The sequence below is a fragment of the Ixodes scapularis genome, unplaced genomic scaffold, assembly GCF_016920785.2.
Source record: "Ixodes scapularis isolate PalLabHiFi unplaced genomic scaffold, ASM1692078v2 PGA_scaffold7__128_contigs__length_106722199, whole genome shotgun sequence".
Taxonomy (NCBI): Eukaryota; Metazoa; Arthropoda; class Arachnida; order Ixodida; family Ixodidae; genus Ixodes; species Ixodes scapularis.
In genome coordinates this window covers 35,427,446-35,452,595 of record NW_024609882.1, presented here as the reverse complement: position 1 = coordinate 35,452,595, position 25,150 = coordinate 35,427,446, and the positions used below count along the sequence as shown (strand labels likewise).

Here is a 25,150-nt window from a genome sequence, read left to right as displayed (position 1 = left end):
ATTCTGACGTTACAAGTATATGCATAAGCGCCATATTTCAAGAAACATGAGGTCCACGCAAAACTTAAAATAATTAATTACCTTATATATTTTCTGGTTCTATCTGAATTCTCACGAGAAAAATAAAAAAAAAAAAAACGCGAAGAAACACGCGAAAAACGTAAAAATTTGTATGACTTCGCGCCTAAAAAAAAACAAAAATTCAACAGCATTTTTTTCTTTTGGGGGGGGGGGGGGGGTTTGTGTGTTACACGAAATAAGAAACCTAAGTACATTATCCGCCACTGCTTCGAAAAATGTGACGAGCACGCTACCTACGTTACGAAAAGAAACGCGTCCTAGTACGCTAACACTGGTTTGAACACATGAGAAGGGAAAGCAAGGCAACAAAGGATGCCGCCATGGGAATAAGGCTCTAACGGCCGTGACCTTCAAGACAGATATCCGCACTGGCTTACGGTGTCACGGGGGGGGCTTATCTCTTGGTACCGGGACGACAGGATTAAGCGAGCTCTTTTATCATGGAAGGCAATGTTGCCACCATTATCGAAATGAAGGTCCTCGGACGACTTCTTTTCACGCTCCGTTCAAGCGGTCAGATGACTTTTCTTGGATTGGACCCCAGCGGGGATACAGTTCCAATCTCTGGGAGTAGCCCGGCAGATGCGCCTTGTTTAGCGTATTTCCCCGACCATAGCCCGCAATGGTTTAGGCAGAGGGAAGGAACGGTCGGGGTTCGGGGTTTTTAGCAACGATTTCTCCGTTGCTAAAAATTACTCCTCCTGCTTACCCTGTTTAGCTTATAGTTACATTTTTTATTGCATCTAAAAAGCAGCGACTATACAGTCGGATACACGTTAAAAATGCGACGAAAGCTCCGCTTCCAGCACGCGCTTGTTGCCTTCCGTCGTGCCTTGGCTCGGGGAACTCACGAGGTCGCGAAGTATTACCGAAGGCAGAAAGCTCGCGCTGGAGGCAAAGTTTCTGGCGCCTCCTTAACGCGTATCAGGGTTGCGTGCACCTGACGTGATCTAACCGGTTGTGTTTAGATAGAAAAACACATTCGGTGTTGTGAAATACACGTTGCAGAAAGCACGGGCTGCGTTCTTAATTTACAATGACAGCTGATGTGACATCAGTATAAAAAAACAAAAACAAAAAAACACACAATCAATTTGTTTTTTCGTAAAAGAGATTCACTACCAGCTTACTCGGAAATGTAACAAAGAAACACGAATACTCGTATCCCGGTATTGTTCAATATTGCGAAACATAATGGATTCCTTATGCGGAAACGATGTTTATAATACATATATTTCGTTCTTATTCAGCGTGCATCGTCGGTTTCCAACGCGACGGGAGAAAAGGCGCATTCCATTTGCGAAATTGGCTCCAGACACACACCGCCGCGGACACACCCATGGCGGACCCCTCCACATTCGTTAAACGCCGACAGCCACGACGTCTTGCGTCCACTTCATCAAATATTCGTTGGGTGCACGGCACTCGGACGTTGCAAGTCCGGTCTCAGGAAGCCGCCATCTTGCTCAGTAGGGTGCGCTCGGGCGCGGCCATAATCCGATTACGACGCCTTAGCAAGGCTTCGTAATCGGATTAGGGCGCGTCCAAGCGCACCTCAGCCGAGCAAGATGGTAGCGCCCTGAAGCCGAACTTGCAATCGTTTATACTCCGTTCGGTCCGTTCACACTCTTGCAACCGAGTACGACTGAGAGAGACCAGACCGGTTTTTAAGCCTCTTGCGACTTCTTAGGACCGGATGCGGTGCAGCGGAGCTGGTCCTAAGAGATCGCAAGAGGCTTAAAAACCGGTCCGGTCTTTCTCGGTCGTACTCGGTTGCAAGAGTGTGAACGGGCCTTAAGCTGACAGTACGTTGAAAGCTACGTACTCGCCGGACCAATCAGCCGCCTCCCTTTCCTCACCTGACCGCAGCCCTGTGCCCGTTACTTGAAAAATGTAATTGAATTACAATTCCAAGTTACCGAACCTCAAATGCAATAAATTATCGTTCCAAATTACTTTCGCTTATTTACTTTGCACATTTTATACGGGGAAGGCGTGCGCGTGTGGCGCGTGGAACACCATTCCCTGAATTCTCCTTGATGCTCGGGTAATTTAGCAATAGGTCTATTGCGAGCGAGCCCTGGCTGGGCTGTGATCTAGCACGTGTGGACCGTGATTTTTGTAAACAGTGGAAACGTCTATACTCCGTTTCACGATAACTTGGCTAACTGTGGAGGCTGTGGCCCCCGCGACCCAATAAGGGCGCCGGAGCAAGGCACGTGATAGCACTCCATAGTCGAGGCCACCGGGGCCTCGTTACCGCCACAGCAATAGAGCCCTCCGCGACCAAAAGTAGTTCTAGGCTTATTTTTCTTTTAACGGCAATTGAACTCGCGCGATCCCATCTATAACGAGAAGATATGAAGAATGAAGAATAAATAATCACAAATTTATGAGTTTCAATTATATTTAAGCCAAAAAAGGGATGCCACATCCGTATCCGCTCGCTTTTTTTTTTGCCGCGATCGCAGCCGTGTAATCGGCCATTTCCGCTCAAAACATCGCACTGTGCCCTGGCATTAAAGGGACCATGAAATGACCTTTTTACTTTTTCCAGATAACTTTTACATTAAACCGTCAATGTTCACTGAATGCCGAACAGGCATCCGTTTTCGTCTCGGTTTATTAACTTCCACACAAAAAATTATTGAAATACCGACTTTTTCATTCTCTCCAACTGACCGCAAAACAAGCCGTGACGTAAACCGTTTCCGGAACCGGAAGTTCTCTCGGCAATATGAGAATGGGAGTGTTAGCGGCAACGAGTTGGGGTGCGCCGGTAGGTTTTACTGCGCTGATGTCACCGACGTATTTCCTGAATCGGCGCCTCTCATCGCCGCATCGCAGCTGAGCGAAATTCAATGAGATATGTTGCGCTACAGCGACAGCATGGGACTAGACCCATACGCCGGTATGCCTGTTGGGAAGTGCAGCGAGTCTTCCGGTGAAGACTCCAGAAGTCAGCCACCCTGTCATTGTTGGCAGAAGGGCCGGCCCGTGTCAGTCGTTTGCAAAGCGACGTAGATGGCGTTTTTCGCGGCCTCGGAGATGCAGGAGCGAGCCGATGTTAAAAAAGACACGTTTGAACTACGAGTGTCAGCAAGAGTCACGTAAATACCTGTTTACACTCGGAGCGGACGCGCGCGTTCGATGGAAGTGCTGTATTCGCGCAGTTTGTAAGCGCTTCGGGACCGTTCTTTTACCGGAGTCATGCGGTTTAGAGAAGCTCGTTTTAGCGAACGTCGTTTTACCGACCCCAGTTCATCGAATGTCTTTATAGAGAAACCAAGTTTAGAGAAAATGGCGATGAGCCTCCTTTTAGCGAATTCGGTCGCCGCGAAGCGGCGTGTGCGGATAAGTCTGGTGAGTTAACATTTTTGTAATGAGCCGCCGCAGACTGTCGCCGCGAAGCGGCGGGAGCGCAGCGGGGGGCTTGGGTTAACACGCGCACCAGGGATACACGCGCGAAGTAGAAAACCTTTTTTTCAATAGCGTCCCCTTTTCGATAAACGGCATTTCTCTAAACTGAGGCTCTGCTTTCTCTAAACTGTGCTTCGATAAAACGTGCCCGTTCTCTAAAACGTGCTTCGACGAAATGGCATTCTATCAACCGTAGTAAACCCTCTTTTACGATTGCAACTCGATACTGACGCGACACTCGGCAAAGAAAGGTTGGACCGGGGTTGTACGTATTCCTCCCACGAACTGTTATAGCTCGACAGTGACGTGCAGTCTGTCAGAATAAAAATGGCATACCAATAACAAAGTGTACATACCGTGTTACGAAGGTAATCCATACGGCGTTTATTTCAGCTCTATATCACACAAAACAAGATAGAATCGACGAGAGTCCCTTTTCGACGAGTGTTCGTCAACACTGCCTCGGAAAACAAGGGGAAGAGATTGACCTCACCTCTTAATCTAGAATTGAGGTCAGTGATCAAACTATAATACGGGAAGGGTCCACAAGAGTCGCGCGGGCATATTCCATTTAGCACGCCAGCCGGTCGTAGGCAGACGGTCTTGCGACGAAGCAACGCAGCGCCGAGTCGGAATGCCTGCTAGGCCTATATTCTGAGCACCTCGCTTCGTCGGAGTCGGTGGATCCAGCGTTCTTGTTCGTCGTGGTCTGTTTTAAGTACTGTTTTCTTGCTGCTTGAAGTCGGCACGCGCGGGAAGAACACGTAGAAAAATAAACGTTCAGTCAGTCAGAGTTTTGAGAGGAAGGAAAACAAAGAAAATAAACGTTCGTCGGCGGCCGCCGCCACCCAAGTAACTGTCGGCCCTGCCCTACTGCGCACGCGCAGTAGTTGCTTCGTTTACCACACGATAGATGGCGCTTGGCTCTCAGCATTATCAAATTTGGCAATTTTCGCCACACATCTCTAATTATGCTACAAAATGTGGATCTGAATATTATTTAACAAAACTTTTAGGAAACATTTGCCGGCTATTTATTGTTTACGATCGCGGAGCTGGTGAGGTAGGCTCTTACCCAATAGGCGACCTGGATTTGGCTGACGTGCTCCATTTCCGCGGATGCATCGTAGTGAACAGGCGAAGGAAGGAAGGCGCAAAAGAGTCCAGTTTTCTTTTAAAAGTTCTATAGCAAATAATTTTTTTGGCTTCCTATTTTTGTGTTTTTGTGTTTCTTTTCACACCTTTTACGACGTGCGGTGGATGAAACACGATTTTAAAATCATTTCATGGTCCCTTTAAGGCCCGTTCAGACTCTTGCGACCTCTTAAAAGTGGGTTCCTTGGAACCTCTTAAAACGAGAGGACACACTGGAGCCACCTATTGGGTAGCAGTGTAAACTTGGCGGCCCGGCATATTTTCTATTTCTCTCGCGCATTATTTTTTCCTTCTTGGCTCGAAAAACTTTTGTCAACGTTATAAACGAGCCTTTATTATAGGTATTACGCACGTTTGACCTCGGAAATAACGCAAAGCCTTCGCTCTTGTGAAATGCAGTTCCAGGGTCGCCGCATAGATGGCGCCAGAATGCCAGTGTGTTCCCTCGTCCTAATAAATTTTAAGAGGTTTCATCAGGTCTCGTCTCTCTCGGTCGTACTCGGTTGCAAGAGTGTGAACGGGCCTTTAACGTTACCACTAACGACGTTATTGGTAACGCGTTACCAGTAACGTCGTTACTTGTAACACGTTAAGCTTCCAAAACTGCGAAAATATGGCCGCCACCAGTGTTGCTAGATTAATTTTGTTAAGAGGTCTATTGGTGCGATAGGAGGCTCGATGAATACCACTTAGAAGACGAAAGGCCTTAGCATGACGTCACGTTTAGTGACTCCCCGACTCGCCCCAAGCGGCAAACAGGCCGCAGCTCTACCAGAGACGCCACAAAGCGGCAGACGCGACCGTCTTGGCGTCGCCGCCTGCTAACGTCTCGCTCGAACTGTGGGACGCTATACGACACGCGTTCGCGGCGACGCTGACGCAAGTCAGGCAGCCACTGCGTGCCATGAACCTTCTGCAATGAGCCGACGTCCACCTAAGCCTAATATTTATCAAATCGGAATTTGAGATTGTAGCGCCTGGAACGTTTAATTGAAAACAAACAATAGAAAAACGCCGTCGTCCCGAAATAAATAAATATCGCCTTTCTTACAGGCAAGCGTTCTGAATTAAATAAATGCTACAGGCGCCCACAATCGCAAATTTCGATATGACGAATATTAGGCTTAGGGGTACGTCGGCTCATAGAGAAATTTTGTCTACCCTTTGTATCTTGATCCAGGTAACGTCACGTGCTCAAATTTTCGCATTTTATCACCACCGCTAGCGCCGCTCCTTCGCCGAGTTGCAGCTTTCTTCCGGTGCGTAGTTCACTTATACGGGCGAAAAAAAAAAAAAAAGGGTTTCATTTTTCTCGATCGAACCCATTAGATCGCCGATAGCCACGGCGTGCGTTCAGCCGACCGCGAAGCATACCCTAAAGTGCAAGGGTCATCCGACGTAATTACATAGCGAGCTTATCTACTTCGTCTTGGGAAGTACCGACGGCCAACCCGATAGAGCCGCTACAGTGAGCAGCCCCCGCGCCAGAACATGACGAAGCGTTGCACAGCGCGCGACACGGTCGATGTAAGATCGCAACGTCAGCGCCTCGACGCAATTCGCTCGGACCGCTTCACAAAACACTGGACCAGGTTTTTTTTTTAGTAAAAACTAAGCATGCAGCGGGCCGAAACAAAAATTGATGCCGTTGAACTCCTCGAGGGAGCTGACGTTTAGGTTTATCAAGTTTTTAACTATAGTTTATTTAATAACGTTTTTAGTTAGTGACAATAAACGTATAGAGTTTCGACTACAAACTACCTGAGCATTAAGAAAAAAAAATCAGTCAATTTGAGCAAGAATTCACAGCTGGTGTGGCTCACTTTTTTGGGCACTGAAAATGGATTTAACAAACCGCGCCAGAACGGTTTGTTAGATTTTCTTTTTTTATCATTCGGAAATTTACATGGTTAGCCTTGCGCCGACAGCATAAACGGTAAATTTCGCGCACAACCACGATTCCCACGCCCTTTACATTTTGTTTTCTCAAATGCTTACTGATACAGTGGTTTCCGTTGACGCACAGAAAGGTTTATAATCGAAAGCCTTCGTTTATTTGTTTACCAGTAATCGGATAATTACGCGAAACTCATTAGGAACCTAATTATCCAAAACACTATGTGCCTGCCTAAATAGGTCCCTTGACGGTTGCCCGCACGGTGTCGATACGGAACCTTCGGCCGGCGTTTCGCGAAACACCCTGTATTTTATTTTGCTTTTCACGCGTGCGTCCCCCTTCGCGGGTAATGAAATATTAACGCATCAAAAGAAGCAAAAAAAAAAAAAAATAAACGAGAAATCTGGGGATCTTGTGTTTCAAGGTGAGTTTGAAGCGTAAAGCCGGGGTCACACTGCTTATATACATCATACAAAAGACAGTCTGCAAACAGATTACAACGCGAGTCACCACGAGATCGATCCGCGTGCTTCGAATGCCGCATGACAATGAGTTCAAGGAGAAACACGCGGTATTCTAACCACAGATATTGGGATGAATCGTGTTCACAGACTGTTTTTTTGTAGGATGGTATGAGCAGGCTTTGAGATAATGAAGGTGAAAAAAAGAAAGTGAGACCAAACAAAAGTATGGAAATGATGAAGATTGCTCTCGAGAAGGCAGCAGGCCAAACATTTCAGTGTTTCAGGTAAATTTGACGCGCAACAGTATTTAGCGGAGAATGTTTACCCGAATTCTTCTTATTTATCCGAAATAAGAAATATCTTTTTAGGTACTTCCCTCAAACGCTTTGCGAAAAACGTATGACAATATAGGTTTCCAGAAATGCGGGCAAAATCGCTCTCGCGAAAACTACGGATCTCGCACAAAAAAAAAAACAAAAAAAAAAAGGTTGATGTCCTTGTTGTGTGTTTAAAAGGGCCCAATAAAGCAAATTATTAGCTTTCAATATAATTGGGTAATTAATGAAGGATAACTAGATCGTTAAAAATTGATTTTAAAGGCAGGGTTTCAATTAGAACTCGCTGGGCGGCATCATCGAAAACTACTAGCTACACCCACTTTACAATGATATAAGGGAAACCCAGCCCTTTAGAGCGTTCAAAAAAAGAAGAAAAAAAAAATCAATTTGTACGCGTTTCTGCCAAGCCGTCGCATGAGGCTGTCGCCTCCGGGCTGTCGCATGAGGCAAGCATAATGCGATCGACAGCCCGGAGGCTTTCTTGTCTTCAACGTGCGGTGCGTGGCAGCGCAAGCACGTTGCGCGTTTAAACACTCGTCCAAATTGAGCGTTTTTTTTTTTTTCGGAACGTTGTAAAATGCTGCGCCTGCCTTATATCAATGTAACGTGGGTGTAGTTAGTAGTTTTCGATGATGCCCAGCAAGATTCGAATTGAAACCGTGCATTTAAAGTAAATCATTAACGATTTAATTACGCAATATTATATAATTACCCAATTATATTGAACGATAATAATTTTCCTTAATACCACTCCGGCATCACCTTTTCTTCTTTTTTTCTGTGCCATGGGTATTTTTTGCAGGAGCGATTTTGCCCGCGTTTCCGGAAGCACCATATACGTACGTTTTTTTTTTTTTTTTTTTTTTATAATTTTAGACATGTTTTGCACCAATGTATTCACAAAACGTAACCTGATATATATAAAAAAAAAGAACTAAGGCCGGATATCATTATTTATAGCCAGGGCTCCGTGTTTTCGGAGTTTATTTTTCATGAAATTCGGAGGGTGTATTTCGGAGTTTATTTTTTAGCAAAAAGTCGGTGTTTATCGGAGTTTATTTTTTATCAAAAATTTGGTGTTTATCGGAGTTTATTTTTTATCAAAAATTTGGTGTTTATCGGAGTTTATTTTTCGTAAATCTCCAATTCTCCGAAATTCGGAGATCACTTTCGCAGTGTTTCCTATTAAGAAATAATAAATAATAACCGGATGCAAACGTATGCCAGATAAAAAATAAAATGCGCTTGTATCAATTAAGATTTCTTCAGTTGAATTTGCGTTGGTGTCATTGGCAATACTAGTTTGTCCCACGAGAAAAGTCGCACACAGTGTGGCTACGATAAACGTCGATACCTTAAAATCAATAAACTGCCGGAGGTAGCCGCAAGGAAGCTCGTAGTCATCCGATCAATCTATCCCGCGGCCGCGCAAGGTGGTGTGGTTAAGGATGTAATAGAGAAGTTTCAACTGCCCCTCTTCCCTATTTTATAGAATCTCTATGGTCCATAGCTTTCACTGTTACCCCAAGAAACCCACCCTCTCCTATCTCTAAATCCCAAATCCCATGGCCCAAACTGAAAACCAAAAGGGTGGCTTTTGTCGAAACACGAATGGTACGATGACCTGTTTCCTTTTATTCATTCACTTTCCCACAGCGCCAGGGTGACGCTACAGTGAGGGGGGGGGGGGAGGGAATTTTCATCAATGTGACACATTTAAGCAATACAAAGGATCCATAACAGAACGCGTACATGCATACCCAGTATACGGGAAACAAAAAAATAAAATACTTCTCTTAATGCAGCAAAGAAAGCGTCATTGTCCAAAATGTCAACAACCTCCGATGGCAATTGATTCCATTCGCTAATAGATTTGGGGAAAAACGAAGATTTAAACTGGTTTGTGTTACATTTATATTCACGTGCCTTTTGTTCGTGATCGGCACGATGAGAGATATAATGCGGGGGGAAAATGTAGTTTTCGGGCTGTATACCAATTCTGCAGTGATAAATGTTACGAACTAATTTTAGCTGTAGATTTTCCTTCCTTTTTCAAGAGATTCCCAGCCTAAGAATTCCTTCAGACTCGTCATGCTGAGTCGGCTGTTATAATTCCCGGGAACAGATCTAGCCGCTAAGTTTTGACCTCTTTCAAGTTTATTTCTATCAACAGCAGTTGATGGGTCCCAGACTGTACACGCGTGCTCGAGAACAGACCTGATATAACCCTGAACCAATCTTGACGAGACAAGCCGTAAGACCCCCTTTTGACAACGGTCCGAAGCATGAAAGATAATTATGGTGTTATTTTCCCAGGACCATTCCTCCTGCACTGCTCAAATTGTTAAAAAAAAATAATAATAATAAAAAAAATGCTGTGGGGCACATAACAATTCGGAGTTTATCGGACAAATCCGAATTGCCAAAAATTTTACCGGCGGGTGTTTTCCGGAGTTTTTCGGATTTATCCGAAAAAACTGAGCACTATTTATAGCGATGCAGCCGACTAAGACCAGAGCAGTTGATGCAAATGTGCGCAAGTGAGCTAGCGCCATGATTCCAACGCTCATTTTTTGTCAAGTCCCTTTGTATGCGTACCCCTGCCGCGATCAAACTGCTGACATATTAATGAAAGCTTGCACGTTCGAGGAACTTTGTATAATTTTCTAATGTGCATTTTCCCGCGGCACAGGTGTTATCAAAGGCGGTGAACGTCCTTACTTGATTACTTGAATCATGTGTAGACCCATCTCGACGCAGCAGTGAGCATGATCGGGTCGCACGTGGGGCAGGCCGCTCACGCAATAGTAACAGTCACCCAGGAGCTTGATCCGCAGGCAGTGATTTTCCTGAAACAGTTCAAACCACACCACAGACACCAGAGTGAATCAGAATTAATGCTGAGAACGTCTCGTTCGGAGTCAATGCTGGGTCACACCGCTCATACGTCATACAAAGACAGTCTGCAAATTTTGTTTTATTTGCGTAAAAATTCGGTGTTTATCGCGGACAATATGCTGTGGAATTTGAGAAGTAAAGAGTGCGCGTGCTGGAGCGGATGGGCACTCAAGATACGCAAGCGCACGCGCGCCCATTGCTTTAATTCTGTAGCCCTCAAGGAAGCTCTAAACTTTCTTCTTTCATGGAATTCATTAAACAACAAAATCAACAAAATCACGCACCTTCAACTTTGTGAATTGAAAGTGGCACACATGAGCCGATTCGTGGAAATAAATTAATTAATTCTGCTATGCCTGTTCAGCTTTCTTCGTGTGAAGACGTTGTGTGATGGCACCATTAAAACCGTCAACGTCGGCTCTGAAGATGTCTGACAGAGGAAGCTTCTAGAAAGGTTCCATTATACTGCATTTCATGAGTTGCGTGCAGCAGAGGCAAAAGCACGGGCGCGACCACGTGACTTTCAGACGTGCTTTCGTTTCGCTAGCACTTGCGAAATGAATGCAAATCTAGAGGCCATGCGCCCGTACCTATGCTTTGGCATTTGCTGCACACAACTCCTGAGATAGAATACATATTATGAAGGTTTGAATAAGAATGCCGCCATCGGCGAGCTATTAAAACAAATCGATTGAAATGATTACCGAAAACGAACCTTACTTCAGTGAATGGTTCAGTGACTCAGAGCGTCCTCGCAGACAAAGAGTTCCACAACATTCGTGCTAATGACAGTTTTTCTACGTTATTTTTCCGCATTTCGTAATTAACCTAGCACAATAGCGGCGAGACGAGAAACATTCGCTTGGCTGTTTTAACGTAAGCATTTCAAATATAAAAGCCATCGGGAATGTCTGGGAGGGCTGCGAAACATTTCCTCGGGCTGCCGTGAGCTCTCGAAACAAGGAATGATCTTGAGCCTGCATGCTGCGGATTTTCGTTCGACTAAGTTCGACGCTTTCGAACATTTAGCGCAACGTTCTAACAAACTTGGACCGGAGTACGACCACTATGCGCATGCGCTGAAATAGATGACGAGCTGGGGCCTTATGCTGCACGTCTTGGACTCCGACGGCGACTAGAGAGAAGGAAGTGACGTCAACAATGCAGCAAACGCAGATTGGATGTTGATTAGTGAGAGTCGCTGATGACAAATTTCCGCAGAAGAAACACCCAATCTGCGTTTTTTGCGTTGTTGACGCCACTTCCTTCTCCATAGTCGCCGTGGGAGTCCAAAACGTGCAACATAGGGCCCCTGACCCAACGCCTGGCGCAGGAAGGATGGAATATTTCTAGGCTATATGTTTTGTAGTAACAAGCTAACTAAATTATTATTGTTATTATTATTATTATTATTATTATTATTATTATTATTATTATTATTATTATGATTATTATTATTATTATCATTATTATTATTACATTTTTATCTGGTTTGTTATGTCACTGTGCCCCTGTTTACTATGTTAACAATGTAATGTACCTTGGTATCAAATTTGACAGTGATCTGTCATGCAATTCGCATCTAACAACTGTTTGAAAAAAAAAAAATCTCAGGCATGTGTTTCGTTTTTTGTATATTATAAGAGCATCCATTGTTGTAACGTGGGTAAAAAATGGTTATAAAGTGTCCTCAGATACGAAATCACAATCTTTGAAGGATGTTCGGAAATATGGAACAAGAATATCGATAATATTTTGCACGGAATGTTTAAGAGTATCGCATAGACGCCCAGACACACAAACAGATCAAGAAAAAAATTGCTGAACTGCTGAACCCATGCTTGCTGAAACTGTCTTCGTAGAATATTTTTGGAGTACCTGTTTCGAAATTCCCTCACTGCACCTCGGGCACTCAGATATGCGGCTCGTTTTGAAGTGCCGAGGGTGTCAACAAGGTATGGCAGACGACTGCGACGATTCTACGTGCCAGACATTTTCAATACTCTATCTGACAACATATTCGAGTTGGACTAAAGAAAAAAACAAACAAACGAAAACAAGCTTTTATATTTTTAGAATGATTCTAATTAAGACGCAACAATGACATTAATCTTTTACTAGCATGGACGCTTTGAAACGTACTATTGCATTTTTATCGTTTCCTTTTCTTTGTCACGTGTTTGATATCTTTTTATTACACAAACTTCTAGGTTTGTGTAACTGACACGTGTTTTGTTTGAATTATATTGTGTTAATTTTTAAGAGTTCGCTGGCGGCTGGGTTTAGTCATACACGCCAACTTAGGTTTGGGCTGAACCGATATAAAACATTAAACTCTGCAAAAAAAAAAAAAAAAACTTTTGTTGTTATTATTATTATTATTATTATTATTATTTGCATTTGCATTTTTGCACTTTTCTTGGGTGTTTCAAAAACTTTGGACTCAGTCGCATAAAGTTAGTTCTAGTAAACCAATCAGATTAAGTTTCATGGGTGTCTTTTAGTCCCTGCTTGAATATCTATCTGTCAAACCGAACGGACCTATAGTTTCAATGCCTGTACAACACAGTGCTAAAATATCTTTGAAATCTGGACTGCCTGACGGGTCTGTATACTCACCTCTTCTTTCTAATACATATAATAATGACCTTTATCAGGTAGTGAAATACTGTAAGATCTTGCAAACGCGGATGATACCGTTTTATTATCGATTCATTTACATTATGGTAAAAGCCGTAGAATTAATGCAATTTGATTCAATTAAGATCGTGGATTAATTTTATTTGTGTCAATCGTTTCACTGGTGTCAACAAAAAAAAAACACAACAAATGTGCTTTTGTAGTTTGCCAAAGAGACTACTTTTAAACAAACCGATACTTCTGCACGCTTCAAACTATGTGCTCCTTGTGAATGTGTGCATGCAGTAGACTACGTGAACACTACAAAATACTTGGATATTTGTTTTGACTTTGACTTATCGTGGAATTCGCATATTTACTGTACATTTGGAAGAAGTTGCGAGCTGCCATCCTGCGCCTTATACAATATACGAACCCCCGATGTTTAACAGAAGACATCTTGAGCACGCACTCATTTATAGTGTGCTTCGGTATGGAATAACCTTGTTCGGGCAGTATTGACATTACTGTAATAAAATTACAGTGATTAAATCACTTTTTGGAGTAATGCGTAATGTAATGAATTACTCCTCTAGGCTAGTAATTTAGTAACGTAATGAATTACTTTCAGTCAATAATCTCGAGAAATTTACTCATTACTTTTGAAATTACTTTTGTCCTAAATTAGAAAATTCGCTTGCAAGCTTTAACAAAGGAGAGAAAAATTATTTTGCATGATGAAACGTTGTGAAACCGCATCAGAGGAAATAATCGACGGCCACTTGAGCGCAAAGCCTTGTACGAAGAGTTGGACAGACGCACAAAGGAGGGCTGGAAATGCGAAGGAGAAACGCTTACGTGTAGACATCGCTGGAAGGCAACGGCTTACAAACTTTAGGCAAGACAGACTCACGGCGTCGCGTCATCACGACGATACTGTACTTCGTTCATTCCTAAATTAACAGTGCTGTGGGAGCTGCAAGCTAACCAGAACCAATCAAACACCTTCTTTTAATCACGTGTCCCGTCCCTTTCTCTGTGCGTGGGTATGAACGAGAGCGTGGTTATGTGGCGAACGATAGACGTGTGACTGCTCCGACACACACGTAGCTTCCACAGTTTATCCCTAAGCTGACAGTGCGTCAGCTTAGGGATGAACGGCTCATAGGCTACAAGGCGACGGGCACATCACCAGTGAGTTAGACATAATTTAAAACTTGAGAGGACAAGACAAACAGATCCCCAGCCTTGTACTTTCGCCAAGCAAGGTCAAATCGTAAGCTTCGACCATTGTGAACAACAAACGACCGGAATCAATAGTTGATTCCAAATGCCTCGTCAAAGCCCCAGAACGTTTCGCGCGTCCTCGAGCACAGCAGGTGCCGCTCGCGGTATGCCTCGCTGCCTTTCCTTGGTAAGTTTATTCGGGAATAAGTCTACAGGCAGATGTCGCCCCCCGTTTGTTAGGAAAGTACACAATTTAGGAAGCTCGCGCCATTCCTCAACTGGCGACGCTTCTGCTTAGCAATTATTTGGGCCCTTTGTGTGACAATGCGCAAAAACTTGGACTCTTCGGGTGTTTTGGAAAAATGCTCCTTGAAAGGAATGACCGAGAATACGTCAATTATACACGGCGATAACTCCTCTTGGAAATGCAGTTTAGGGTACAGGCACGCGTTCCCTCTCCCATTTTGAGCGCTGAATAAAGCTGTGCGCGGGCTCTCCTCCTCTCCACTAGATTGCCAAGAAAAGTTATCGCCGAGCATAGTGCTCTCGGGAGAATAGAATTAGATTGCGTCCGAGGCGGAAGGAAAACATTTCACGTAACGACTCCTTGTAATTACGAGCTGCCATTGCCCGACTTAACAAACTGACACGGACTGAAACTTCTAAATTAGGAAGACGGAAACATACCACCCTTTTAGTAAGAACCTTCACCGTTGAATGTAACAGCGAAACCGGTGAGTCGACTGTCTTTTTGAGTCACATCTAAAGAAGCTATTCATCTTGTTTAACACTTATATCGTGTGCACCAGCAAAACCACTGTTCAGTATGGTTCACATTGAGGCACATAAGGTTGTTGCAGTGTAAACCGGAAGATCTGAGTTTTGCTACATATAGACCAACTCAGATCAGGTGACATTACTGCGGTGGCGCTGCGGTCGGCACCGCGCATGCGCAGCGCCTCGCTTCTCCCGGATCTGGTTCCTGCACACGCGCTGTGGGGGAAAACGAGGGCTTGTTTTGTAAACACTGTGCTGATGTATACGGTAAATAAAATGAGCGAGAATTACTGCCTCAAGCTATTCAAAAGTAATGTCAAAGCAATTTCAAAATAATTTCATTACTTTTGGAAAGTAATTGTAATGTAATGAATGTCATTACCTTTAGTCTGCAGTAATTTGTAATGTAATTTAATTACATTTTTTTGCAGTTTTCAGAAAAGTAATTAGTAATGTAATTTAATTACTTTTTGAAAGTAATTTTGCCATATCTGGCTTCGGGCACACATACATATTAGAAGCCAAAGTGCATTTTCCCATGCGTGACATCTTGCGTAGCCTGGCATATGGTTCTAGTATTCAAGCATCCGATAATATGTTCGACGATCTCTCTTTACCATCCATTCGAGCCTTATTTGTGCATACTGTTGTACTCCGACATTAATGAATTAACACCTTCAGGGTTCTCAACGTGGTCTGTCGTGACCATCGGAAAATGAGACCACCTGCGGCGCCGCGCATCAACACAATTTTTGGGAAATGCTATCGAAGTTATTATGGTCCACACGGTACAGAAACAAAAATTAAATTACACGGAAACCTTCCCGAAATAGTTGAGATATGACTTCCGCAAATGACAATCGCACGTTCGTATTTGGAGCGCTAAAATCGGACAAGGGTACGATTTTAGCGTGCGCTTCGAAATGGGCCATCGAGGCGCGCGATGCGTCATGGGAACTCCGTCGCAATCCTGACGTCAGGCTCCTCAGCACAGTTAAAGGTTGGCGTGATTATGCGCGCCGCCACGCGGTGGCTTTTGCGTATTACAATGTCGGGTTTCGGAGTTGCGGAGGACTGCGCAGCTGCACGACGACCGTCGTGACGTATTCATTACGACGCTTGTAGTCCGCGGTGTGTTCGGCCATGATCTAAGAACTCGACAGGACGAGGATCTCGACTACCAAGCGGACTCGGAAGATGTCGGCAAGGACGAGTAGTCACCCTCGCACATGGCGACGGACATGCAATCCGGGCTATCGGTACGAACCCTATCGGTACGAACCATTCGACAGACCGACCGTCTGCCCGACAAAATCTGAAGGGGGTCGGGGTCGCCAAGAAATGCCTCGCATTAAATGATGATTGGCCTACCTGGAGGTGTGCGCTATTAGGTGTTTTATTAACAGCGCGCTCATTTATCAGTTTGCTTCGCTTTTCGTGGGGGTCGCTGAGCTCTTCTGCTTTCCTTTTCTTGGAAGAAAATAGTCGGCACAGCCCCTGGTAGCAACAGATTATTCATGGTACGAAGACCCAGCCTCCTGAGGACAGTCGGTCCCCTTTCATAGTCCTCATTGCGAAAATGGTCACTCTCTACAGGCGATCGATTTTCACCGGGGCCCGAAAAACGACGCGGACGGGCGAGGCGGATCCACACGCTTCGGAATTTCTCATCGTTCGGAAACCCGTGGGGCGGCGTCTCGCAGTTCAGCGCGCTGTTGCCGCAGCCCTCTGCCGCGCGATTTGCCGGCATCCTGCACGCAAACGTGATGAATAAACACGGAAACAACTCGGCGGTACCAAAACAATCGCGCGCCGTGTGAAGCAGCGCGATTGCGTCATTGCGTTCACGGCTAGGGTGTCTAAATGAGTACGATGTGCTGCCGAGGGTGGCGCCACTGCGGGAGGAGCAACACGTCGTGATCCCCCAGCAAAACTTTGGCCCCCCAATTAACAGACGTAACTGGGAAATAGTTGTATTTGTTTTAAAATTACTTTTCTCGCGTTTAAAAACAAAATGCAGGTGTTTCTCAGGAGCTGATGCGACGTGGTATATACCTAAGCAATAAAATGAGCCCTATAATTTCGTTTCTGTACCCCTTTAACAACCTCCCATCTGTGCTAGTGACACCACCTCTGGTAAAAAAAAATAAAAAATAACTGGAGATTATTTGATTGGCCATAGGACTATAACGCAAACCCTCGACTTTTTCTGATGGCTTTACATACCCGGTTCACAATTTTTCTTTAACGATATTTGCCTCCTTACGACTCTGCTTTTTTGGAGCTTCTTTGTTTTTTGTCTTTTTACAATGTGTGTGTGTTTTTTTTTTTGTAGAATTTCTGTTTGGATTAGTCTTTCAAGACTTCAAGACTTTAGAACTTCGACGGTCCCGAAATGAAACTTAGAGGAACTTTAAGCACCTGCAATATATTAGTATTTATTTATTTATTAATACATATTATTATCATTATTAAACATGTCTTTATTAAAAGAGTTCTCTCCAATCTCTCGTCAACTGATATCAAACTATATAAATACAAGTTTTTATACATGCTTTTCTATGGAGTAAATATTGCCAACGATTTTTTTAAAAAACTGAGAGCAATCTACGGCGTGAATTATTTTCCCAGACGTGTATGAGATTTCGCGTAAAAGTCGGGCAACACTGTTCAAGAAGTCGAACTTCTTCGATTTTGCCAAAAGTTCGAAGGCTCGTCAAAGCAGTCATTCCTCGAGATTCGACGTTGAATTTCAGGTTCGACAAAGTTGGCGACGTCCTCAGTCGATCCTGTCTAAAATAAGAGAAAATTATCCATTCCTTACATTGGCCAGTCGGTCGAAGCGGGCGAAGAGGTCGTTGAGAACCTTCACCAGCTCCTGCGCCGAGCAGCGAGACGCTAACGCCGTGAAACCCTGGATGTCTGCGAACAAGATGCTGGAAGGCGAAAGAACAAAACGTTGGAACCCAGTCCAGAGGTGTCCACAAAGACACACAGACACACACACAAAAAAAACGACCTTTAAGTATACTTTTTTTATTGCTTATGCTAGTAGAAAATCTATTACAAGCAACAGTAAAGGCCGGTTCTCACATGCAGCGAAGCGCTGATGTAGTGCTCCTCACGTGCCGTCAGCTACTTATCGTCTGCCATGAGCAACTGTTTTGATGGTGCGATACAAAGCTGGTGAAAGCTCCCGTCAGCACGCGCTTAGCGCGAGGTAAGCGCTATGCTGGTAGCGCTCCGCTGCATGTGTGAACAGGCCTTAAAGGGGTCATGAAACGATTTTCCTACTTCTTCCTCCTCAGCTTTAATCCTCAACTCAAATGCGAATTGTGAAATCACGTGGTCGTGACATCACTTCGGCACCGGTGCGATAACTCCTAGCTTCTACCGTGCTTTTTATGCACACCATAGGACCTGTCATTCCCCAGTGACGATAAATTCCGTCAGGGCACTCATTGGCCACGAACCCGACTCCGAATATTCGTCGACGGATTGATTGTTGACGAGCGCATACGTCCGAGCGAAGCAGTTCTCGTGTCCAATGCGTGAGCTGGGCTCTGCTGACGTCAGTTTGGCTCCGGTGACGCGCTTTTGGAACCGCGGATGTATCAGAGTAAAAAGGCGGAGAGCTTTCGAAGGCAAGAAGGTACAAAATAGGCCGCTATATTTTCAAATGTTCGTACCAAAAAGCTGGCTTTTGATTTTCTAGCCTCTTTCTTTTGGCCAACTAAACGATATGCGATTAGTAAAGTCCCAATTTAATATCATTCATCCCGACCCAGAATTCGTTTCATGGCCCCTTTAAGCAACCAAACTGTATATCTTATCGCCCCAGCCGCAATTGGTGTGTTTATTCTAATTTCTAGCGCGTTCATCCAAAGTTCATTTTCCCACTTTCATGATATAAGAGGCATATTTCAGAAAGTATGCTTAGAGTGGGATCCGAGTTTACCAATAGTTGCTGCGTTCGATTTACCTACATCTCCTGCGCCAGTGCTTACTGCCATGTTGGATTTACGAGTGCAGCCGATTTCAAAACACTTTTTGCACTTTTTGCACTTTTGCACTTTTTGGCGCCGATGCAGGCTGGCGCATGTATATCGAATGAGTATGTTACGGTACGCAGCAGAGTTCACCGTGCGTGCGCAGTACACAAATCAACAGAAACCAGATTTCTTAGTTCAGAGCTTCCTCCCCTCCCTCCTCCTCCTCCTCCTCCTCCATCCCTCCCTACCCCCCCCCCCCCCCCCCCCCGGACAGCGACGTACCCTTGACGGCATAGTGCTCCCCCTTTCCACTCTTTTTTCACCGCTTTCCTTTTCCTGTATATAAGCAAACTCTTGGTGACAATAAATGTTGTTGCCAGTTGGAATTTTGTGTTTGTCCGTCCCTTCTCGTTTTTATTTATTTATTTATTTACAGATACCACTGCCTTCTCAAGGAAGGCGTTGTAGGACGGGCTTCTAAACAATGACTGAAACGTACAATATGGAGCAAGGCCAGTTATTTATTTACAGATACTACTGCCTTCTCAAGGAAGGCGTTGTAGGACGGGCTTCAAAACAATGACTGGTTAGTTCCTCAAGTTTACACTTTCAAGTATATTGAAAGTAATAGTACTTTAGATATTGAAACTATGTTGTGGTATGCTCAACATGTTCAGTTTTGTTTTAGAGAAGTGCAAAGTTATAGGCTACTTTACCTATTTTGGCGAAAGACAAATCACGTGTAGGCTACTAGGCCACCGTGTTATGTGTCAGGCTAACAACCTTTCAGAGTTGTAGAAACAAAACAGGACCCCATGACCAACAAAGGGTATCATGGGTTTGAGATCATAGTTTTTTTTTTGTTTTTTTTACAACTCTCTTTGAAATGTTGTATGTTTACAACCGGCACATTAGTGTGTCACTGTTTTACTCGAACTGAGCTTTGTGTGAAGTTAAAATTACAACAAATAACTTTTGTTATCTGCTTTGCAATTTTACACAATATTTGAATGGGAACCATTTTTTAAAGGACATTTGAGGATGTTCATTGATTACTTAATTAAGTAGCTTATTAATTACTGCTTTTATTAACTTCAGCTCACATGCACGTTAAGAGAATTACACAAGGGGGGTCACTTATACAAAACACACGAACGAGTGCACTCGGGACAAATAAGCATATTGTTAAAAAAAATAATGAAAACGATTAATAATAACCGTATGCATTAGTTGAAAATTTGCTGGCTGTACAATGGTAACGACGGAGAATTAGAGGCTGTTCCCATAGTTGATGGGTTGTGAAAGGTATGTGATGTTCAGGTAAGACAGCCAGTAGAGCCAGAAATTAGATTGTGTACTGGTTCAAATCCAATAGTGCTGTAACCGTATCACTCGACCTCACCATCCTACTCACCACATTTGCATTCGAACAGATAGCCAGGAAACATGCCGCAGTTTTCGTGACGGTGCGCTACCCGGACATATCCACAGCCTTTTGCAACGTCACCTTGATACGCATCCCTCCCTCCATGTTACCTTGCAGTGGATCCCCGGACATCAAGGCGTAGAGGAACACAACAGAGCTCATGAGCTCACCCGCGTTACGAATTTTCCGGGTCCTCCGTGCGTCTGGCCGTCCGACTATGACCCCAAGGAACACCGAAAACTCTTGCACAAGAAGCGTACATCCCTCTTAAGAGAACTACGCGCTAACACCGCCACAATGCGGAGGGCAAGTTCGTCTGCTTCTTGCGCAGGGGGTAGCGGTGACGTCAGAACGCCGAGCCCTGATTGGCTGATCGCGACCCCCTATCTGAGCGTCGTCTGCTCCTTTGCAACGTCGTCTGCTCGCAACGTCGTCTGCGTCTGTCTTACCTTTCTTGCGACTTTCGGAAGTGCAGAGGGTAGTTCACGAAACGATCTTACGCCAAAAATGTACGTAAGACAAAACTTAAGAACAAATTCGTATTCACGAAACGAAATTTTCGTAAGTTTTGCGCAGGTTACGACGAAATCCTACGACAGCTCCGAAGCTGTCTTAGCACTTCTTACGATCAAATCAGCATGGCCGACAGCGCCGCGGTCGCGACGACCCACGGACGTTTATTTTTCTACGTGCGCCTCTCACGCGTCCCGACTTCAAGCAGCAAGAAAAAAGTAAAAAGTACTTGAAACCGACCACGACGAACAAGAACGCTGGATCCACAAATACCCGGGCAAAGCTTCGACGTCCACGATTCCACCGAACGCGACCAAGCGAGCCTTGCAGTTAGGCCTAGCAGGCACACCGCGACTCGGCGACCGTCTGCCCACGGCCGGCTGGCGTGCTGAATGGAATATGCCCGCGCGACCGTTGTGAACCCTTCCCGTATTATACTTTGATCGCTGACCTCAATTTTAGATTATGAGGTTAATTTCTTCCTCTTGTTACCTCCTTGTTTCCCGAGGCAACGGTGACTCTCGCCGGTGAAAAAGCGGTGAATCTCCGACAGACGCAGGAAAGGTAAAGCAGGCATCGCTTTGACTAGCACACGTAAAGCAGACGACGTTAACTGCGCCAACCCGCCGACGCCGTTAAAAAATGAGGGGCCTCGCCGCACAGGAAAGGAGGGAAAAAGTATTTGGGAGGGAACTTGCGGACACTAAACACGCTCACTCTCGGTGCTTAGCAAACAAGCCTCGGCGCCTCGGGACACCTCGCCAGTGAGTCCTTTGACTTCCCTCCTTGATGCGCGTCTGCTAGTTTGTAGACAAAAACAACGTACCACTCGAGTTATTTCGTCTACCCGCTCTGAAAGGCGAAGTCGAGCTCGCTCGTAAAGACCTGCACTTCCGAAAGTCGCAGGAAAGGTAAGACAGACGCAGACGTTGCGAGCAGACGACGTTGCAAAGGAGCAGACGACGCTATGATAGGGGGTCGCGATCAGCCAATCAGGGCTCGGCGTTCTGACGTCACCGCTACTTCCTTCCTCATGCGCAGAAGACGAAAATGAGCCCACTTGCGAGGCGTATTATCGCTCCCCCCCAATCCCTCTCGCGGGAGGACAGCGCCTCTCCGCAGACTTCAAACCAATTCGATCGTGACTCCCCTTTTTCGCCATTATATCCAGGGCCTTGCCGGACGCCCGAAATGCCCCAACTGCGGCGAATACCCCTCTCTAGAACACTGCCTGTGGCAATGCTCCTACATTCAACCTACCCTCCTATCCTTTCTTTCCTCCCTATCCCAGTCTCCAACCTCACTCATGGACGGACTGGCTTAGTCCACCAACCGATGCCCATATTCTCCTGCCGGCGCTCATTCAGCACGTGAAAAACGTGTTGGGTGAGGACTGGTAGGTGACTAAATACAACTGAGCGCCGGACCTTGGCGTATAAATAAAGAAAGTTTTTTCTCTCTCTGTCTCTAACACTAGAAAGAGAACTACCCATATCCTGATTCCCTTCTGCATCTGGAAAGGCTAAAAATGACTCAAAACCAGTCTCATACACATTGCTCCAAAAAATAATCGATTACAATTACAATTACTCTGGGTTAAAACGTATTCAGTTAGATTACTTGATTACTTAACAAGAAAGCTAAGTGACCGTTGCTTGAGGAACCTTACCTTTCCGATTACCTCAGATTTTTAAAATGACATACATTTTTTTGCAGGTTTGAAAACAGTAACTAACAATAATAACCATGGAAAAGGGGAACGCCGAGGGACAAAGGACAAACACAAATATTAATAATAATATGAATCATGATTTTATATTCATTTTTTATTAAAATAATAATAGGCCACCAAAAAAATTAAAAAAAAAGAGTCGCGATAGACGGCGTGACGAGCTCCCAATCCAGGGGGCTTTCTGCGGCAATTGCAGTGAGAAAAAAAAATGTTAGTTTTACAGCGAGCACATCCAACCCAGATCACGTTGTTAATTCTCAGCCGAATGTAAATACATCAGGTCTACATTTACATAAATAAATACAAATGCACGCAACAGGACGAGGAACTTCTACATTACCGACTTAAACAAGAGCGTACAGTTACAACATGCAAATATATACGGAACCAAATATCAGTAAAATATACGTGAAAGCTATACCTGATTTCACGTAATGTATTGAAACTCGATTTATCTTTATCAATGTTGTGGTGAATTAATAAATTGAGAAGTCTCTGGATGCGGTAAGCTAACATTTCTTTCCCGACATTCACTTGACACGTTGGTACTTGCCAGTAAGCAGAGTTACGAGTTTGATATGTCAAAAAAAATTGTTGTCGTAAATTTGACACTACTGAGGAGGAGGTGTTATGCTGCAGTTCTTTTTTAAGCATTGTGGATAATCTAAAGTTATATAAATTTTTAACATTACGTATATTATAAACTTTGAATAAGTCTTCTGTATGCGAAAGATAGGGTGCCTTTGCAATTGTTCTTAGCATTATTTTTTTTTAATTAGATGCGCTTTCTCCAAGTTTGTTAATGTAGTTGTACACCAGACTAAGGAACAGTAATTTAAATAAGAATGAAACCGATTTATATAATAAGAGTTTAATCGACGTTGGAAGTATATATCCGTGCCGGCATACCAGCCTTATATAGCTCTTTATTTAAGCATGCAATATGATGGTCCCAACTCATATGATGAAAAAAAAAAAAAAAAAAAAAAAACACTACACCAAGTGTTTTAAAATTGTCTACTAATTGGATGTCGACTGAGTTTACGGTAATCCCGCGTATTGATGGCAGCGATTTATGCTAAGTCAGAAATATTAGAGCTTTAGTCTTGCGAGTATTTATTTTTAAAGCGGTCCTCTCGGTCCACGAGAATATTTTATCTAACACTATATTAAGCTTTGACACGAGCTTTTCCGCGTTATCACCAGCGTAAAGAAGCGTTGTATCACTGCATACATTCGAAACGTATTAGATTGGTCAATATTTACTATATAATTTAGATAGACGTTAAAACCAGGACCAGGCGGATTTGTTTAGTCGCGTACCAGTCACTTAGCCGTGTTTGTAGATTTGTGTTTGTCCATTGTCCCCTTTGTCTGGGTATTTTATCGTTATTCTTGTCCAGCTCGCTGTACATTTACATTAATTGCATTAACGTCAGTTCGTAATGTCCATGATTGGATTAGAATCAAAGAACCATAAACTATTTCTCCTCTTAATCCACCAGTTTTGGTAAACACACTCCTGGCGGAGACTGCGTTCGAGGATCCCTTCGTAGAAAACTTGCACAAACAAAGAGGGCAGTCAGAAAGGGGAGGAACAAATAGTAAAAGTTACAAGTGATTTTAGTACTTCCAAAAGTAGTCGGATTACTCTTGCGATTACTTCCCAATACATAAAATCAAATTTTCACAAAATCATTCCAGCAATTAATCGATTAAAAGTAATTTGATTACCTCTAATGGGTACCCTGAAAGTCTGCTCAGAGCTATTCAATTTGAGCTACTATTTACACGAGCCAACCATAAATACAACTGATAATGCAACCGAAATTGCAAAGGCAAAGAAATTTTCAGTTGGGATATGATAAAAAAAAAAATTCGGCAGAGACACTTAAGACTGCTTTCGTGTAGGAATGCGAGAGCATTCTTACACGCAGTGCATTCCTACAAGCAGCGCGCCACGTCTTCCTTTCGCACACGGCGTTGCGGCGGTGACGTCACGCTCCCCCACTGCGCATGCGCGGCGAACCCTGCCGGCTTCACGACGGCTTCCGTGACGAAGCATTGCGTTGCTGCGCTTTTTCTTTGTGTTTTATTTCTGAGGCGCGTCCGCTTTGACCTTGAGCGCTCCCGCCGTTTTCCGTGACGAGGCATCGAGGCATCTGCGTTGTTGTGCTTTTCTTCGTGTTTGACTGGGAATGGAAATTTAGGTGCCATTTTTCTGCAGACGGTTACAGACAATGCCGGCTTCGCTCCATGGGACCCATTTAATGCTTTCGCATTAAAAAGCGGTCTTTAGGTCAAGATGACAATTAATGGGGCGGAAAAGACAGAAGAAACTGGTCCGCGAAGCTACAGAAGGTGAAGGGGTTGGTTGACTCGACCGGTTCACCGAGTGTTTATTTCTCGTGAAAACTTGTTTTCAGTAAGACACACTCAGAGCAGTAGCGTAGCCAGGACGTTTTTTCGTGGGGGGGGGGGGGGGGGGGGGGTAGCTGGCTGGAATGTGTATGACTTGAGGTGCGGAGGAGGTCGGCTGAAACTCTATAAGCTTCCTTCTGCCCCTTCCTTCCATACCCTTCCCCAGCTCCCTTTTCTCCTTCTTTCCCTG

The 25,150-nt window shown here is 44.3% G+C and overlaps 1 protein-coding gene across 1 annotated transcript in view; it reads right to left on the bottom strand.

Moving 5' to 3' along the window:
• LOC8026196 (adenylate cyclase type 8) overlaps nucleotides 1–25,150 on the bottom strand; it is a 295,086-nt gene that overhangs the window by 37,194 nt on the left and 232,742 nt on the right. Inside the window, exons 2-3 of the mRNA XM_042286207.1 lie at nucleotides 17,701–17,812; nucleotides 10,077–10,204 (exon numbers count right to left, since the gene is read on the bottom strand). Of these exons, the coding sequence (XP_042142141.1) occupies nucleotides 10,077–10,204; nucleotides 17,701–17,812 (240 nt within the window). The remainder of the gene's footprint in view (nucleotides 1–10,076; nucleotides 10,205–17,700; nucleotides 17,813–25,150) is intronic.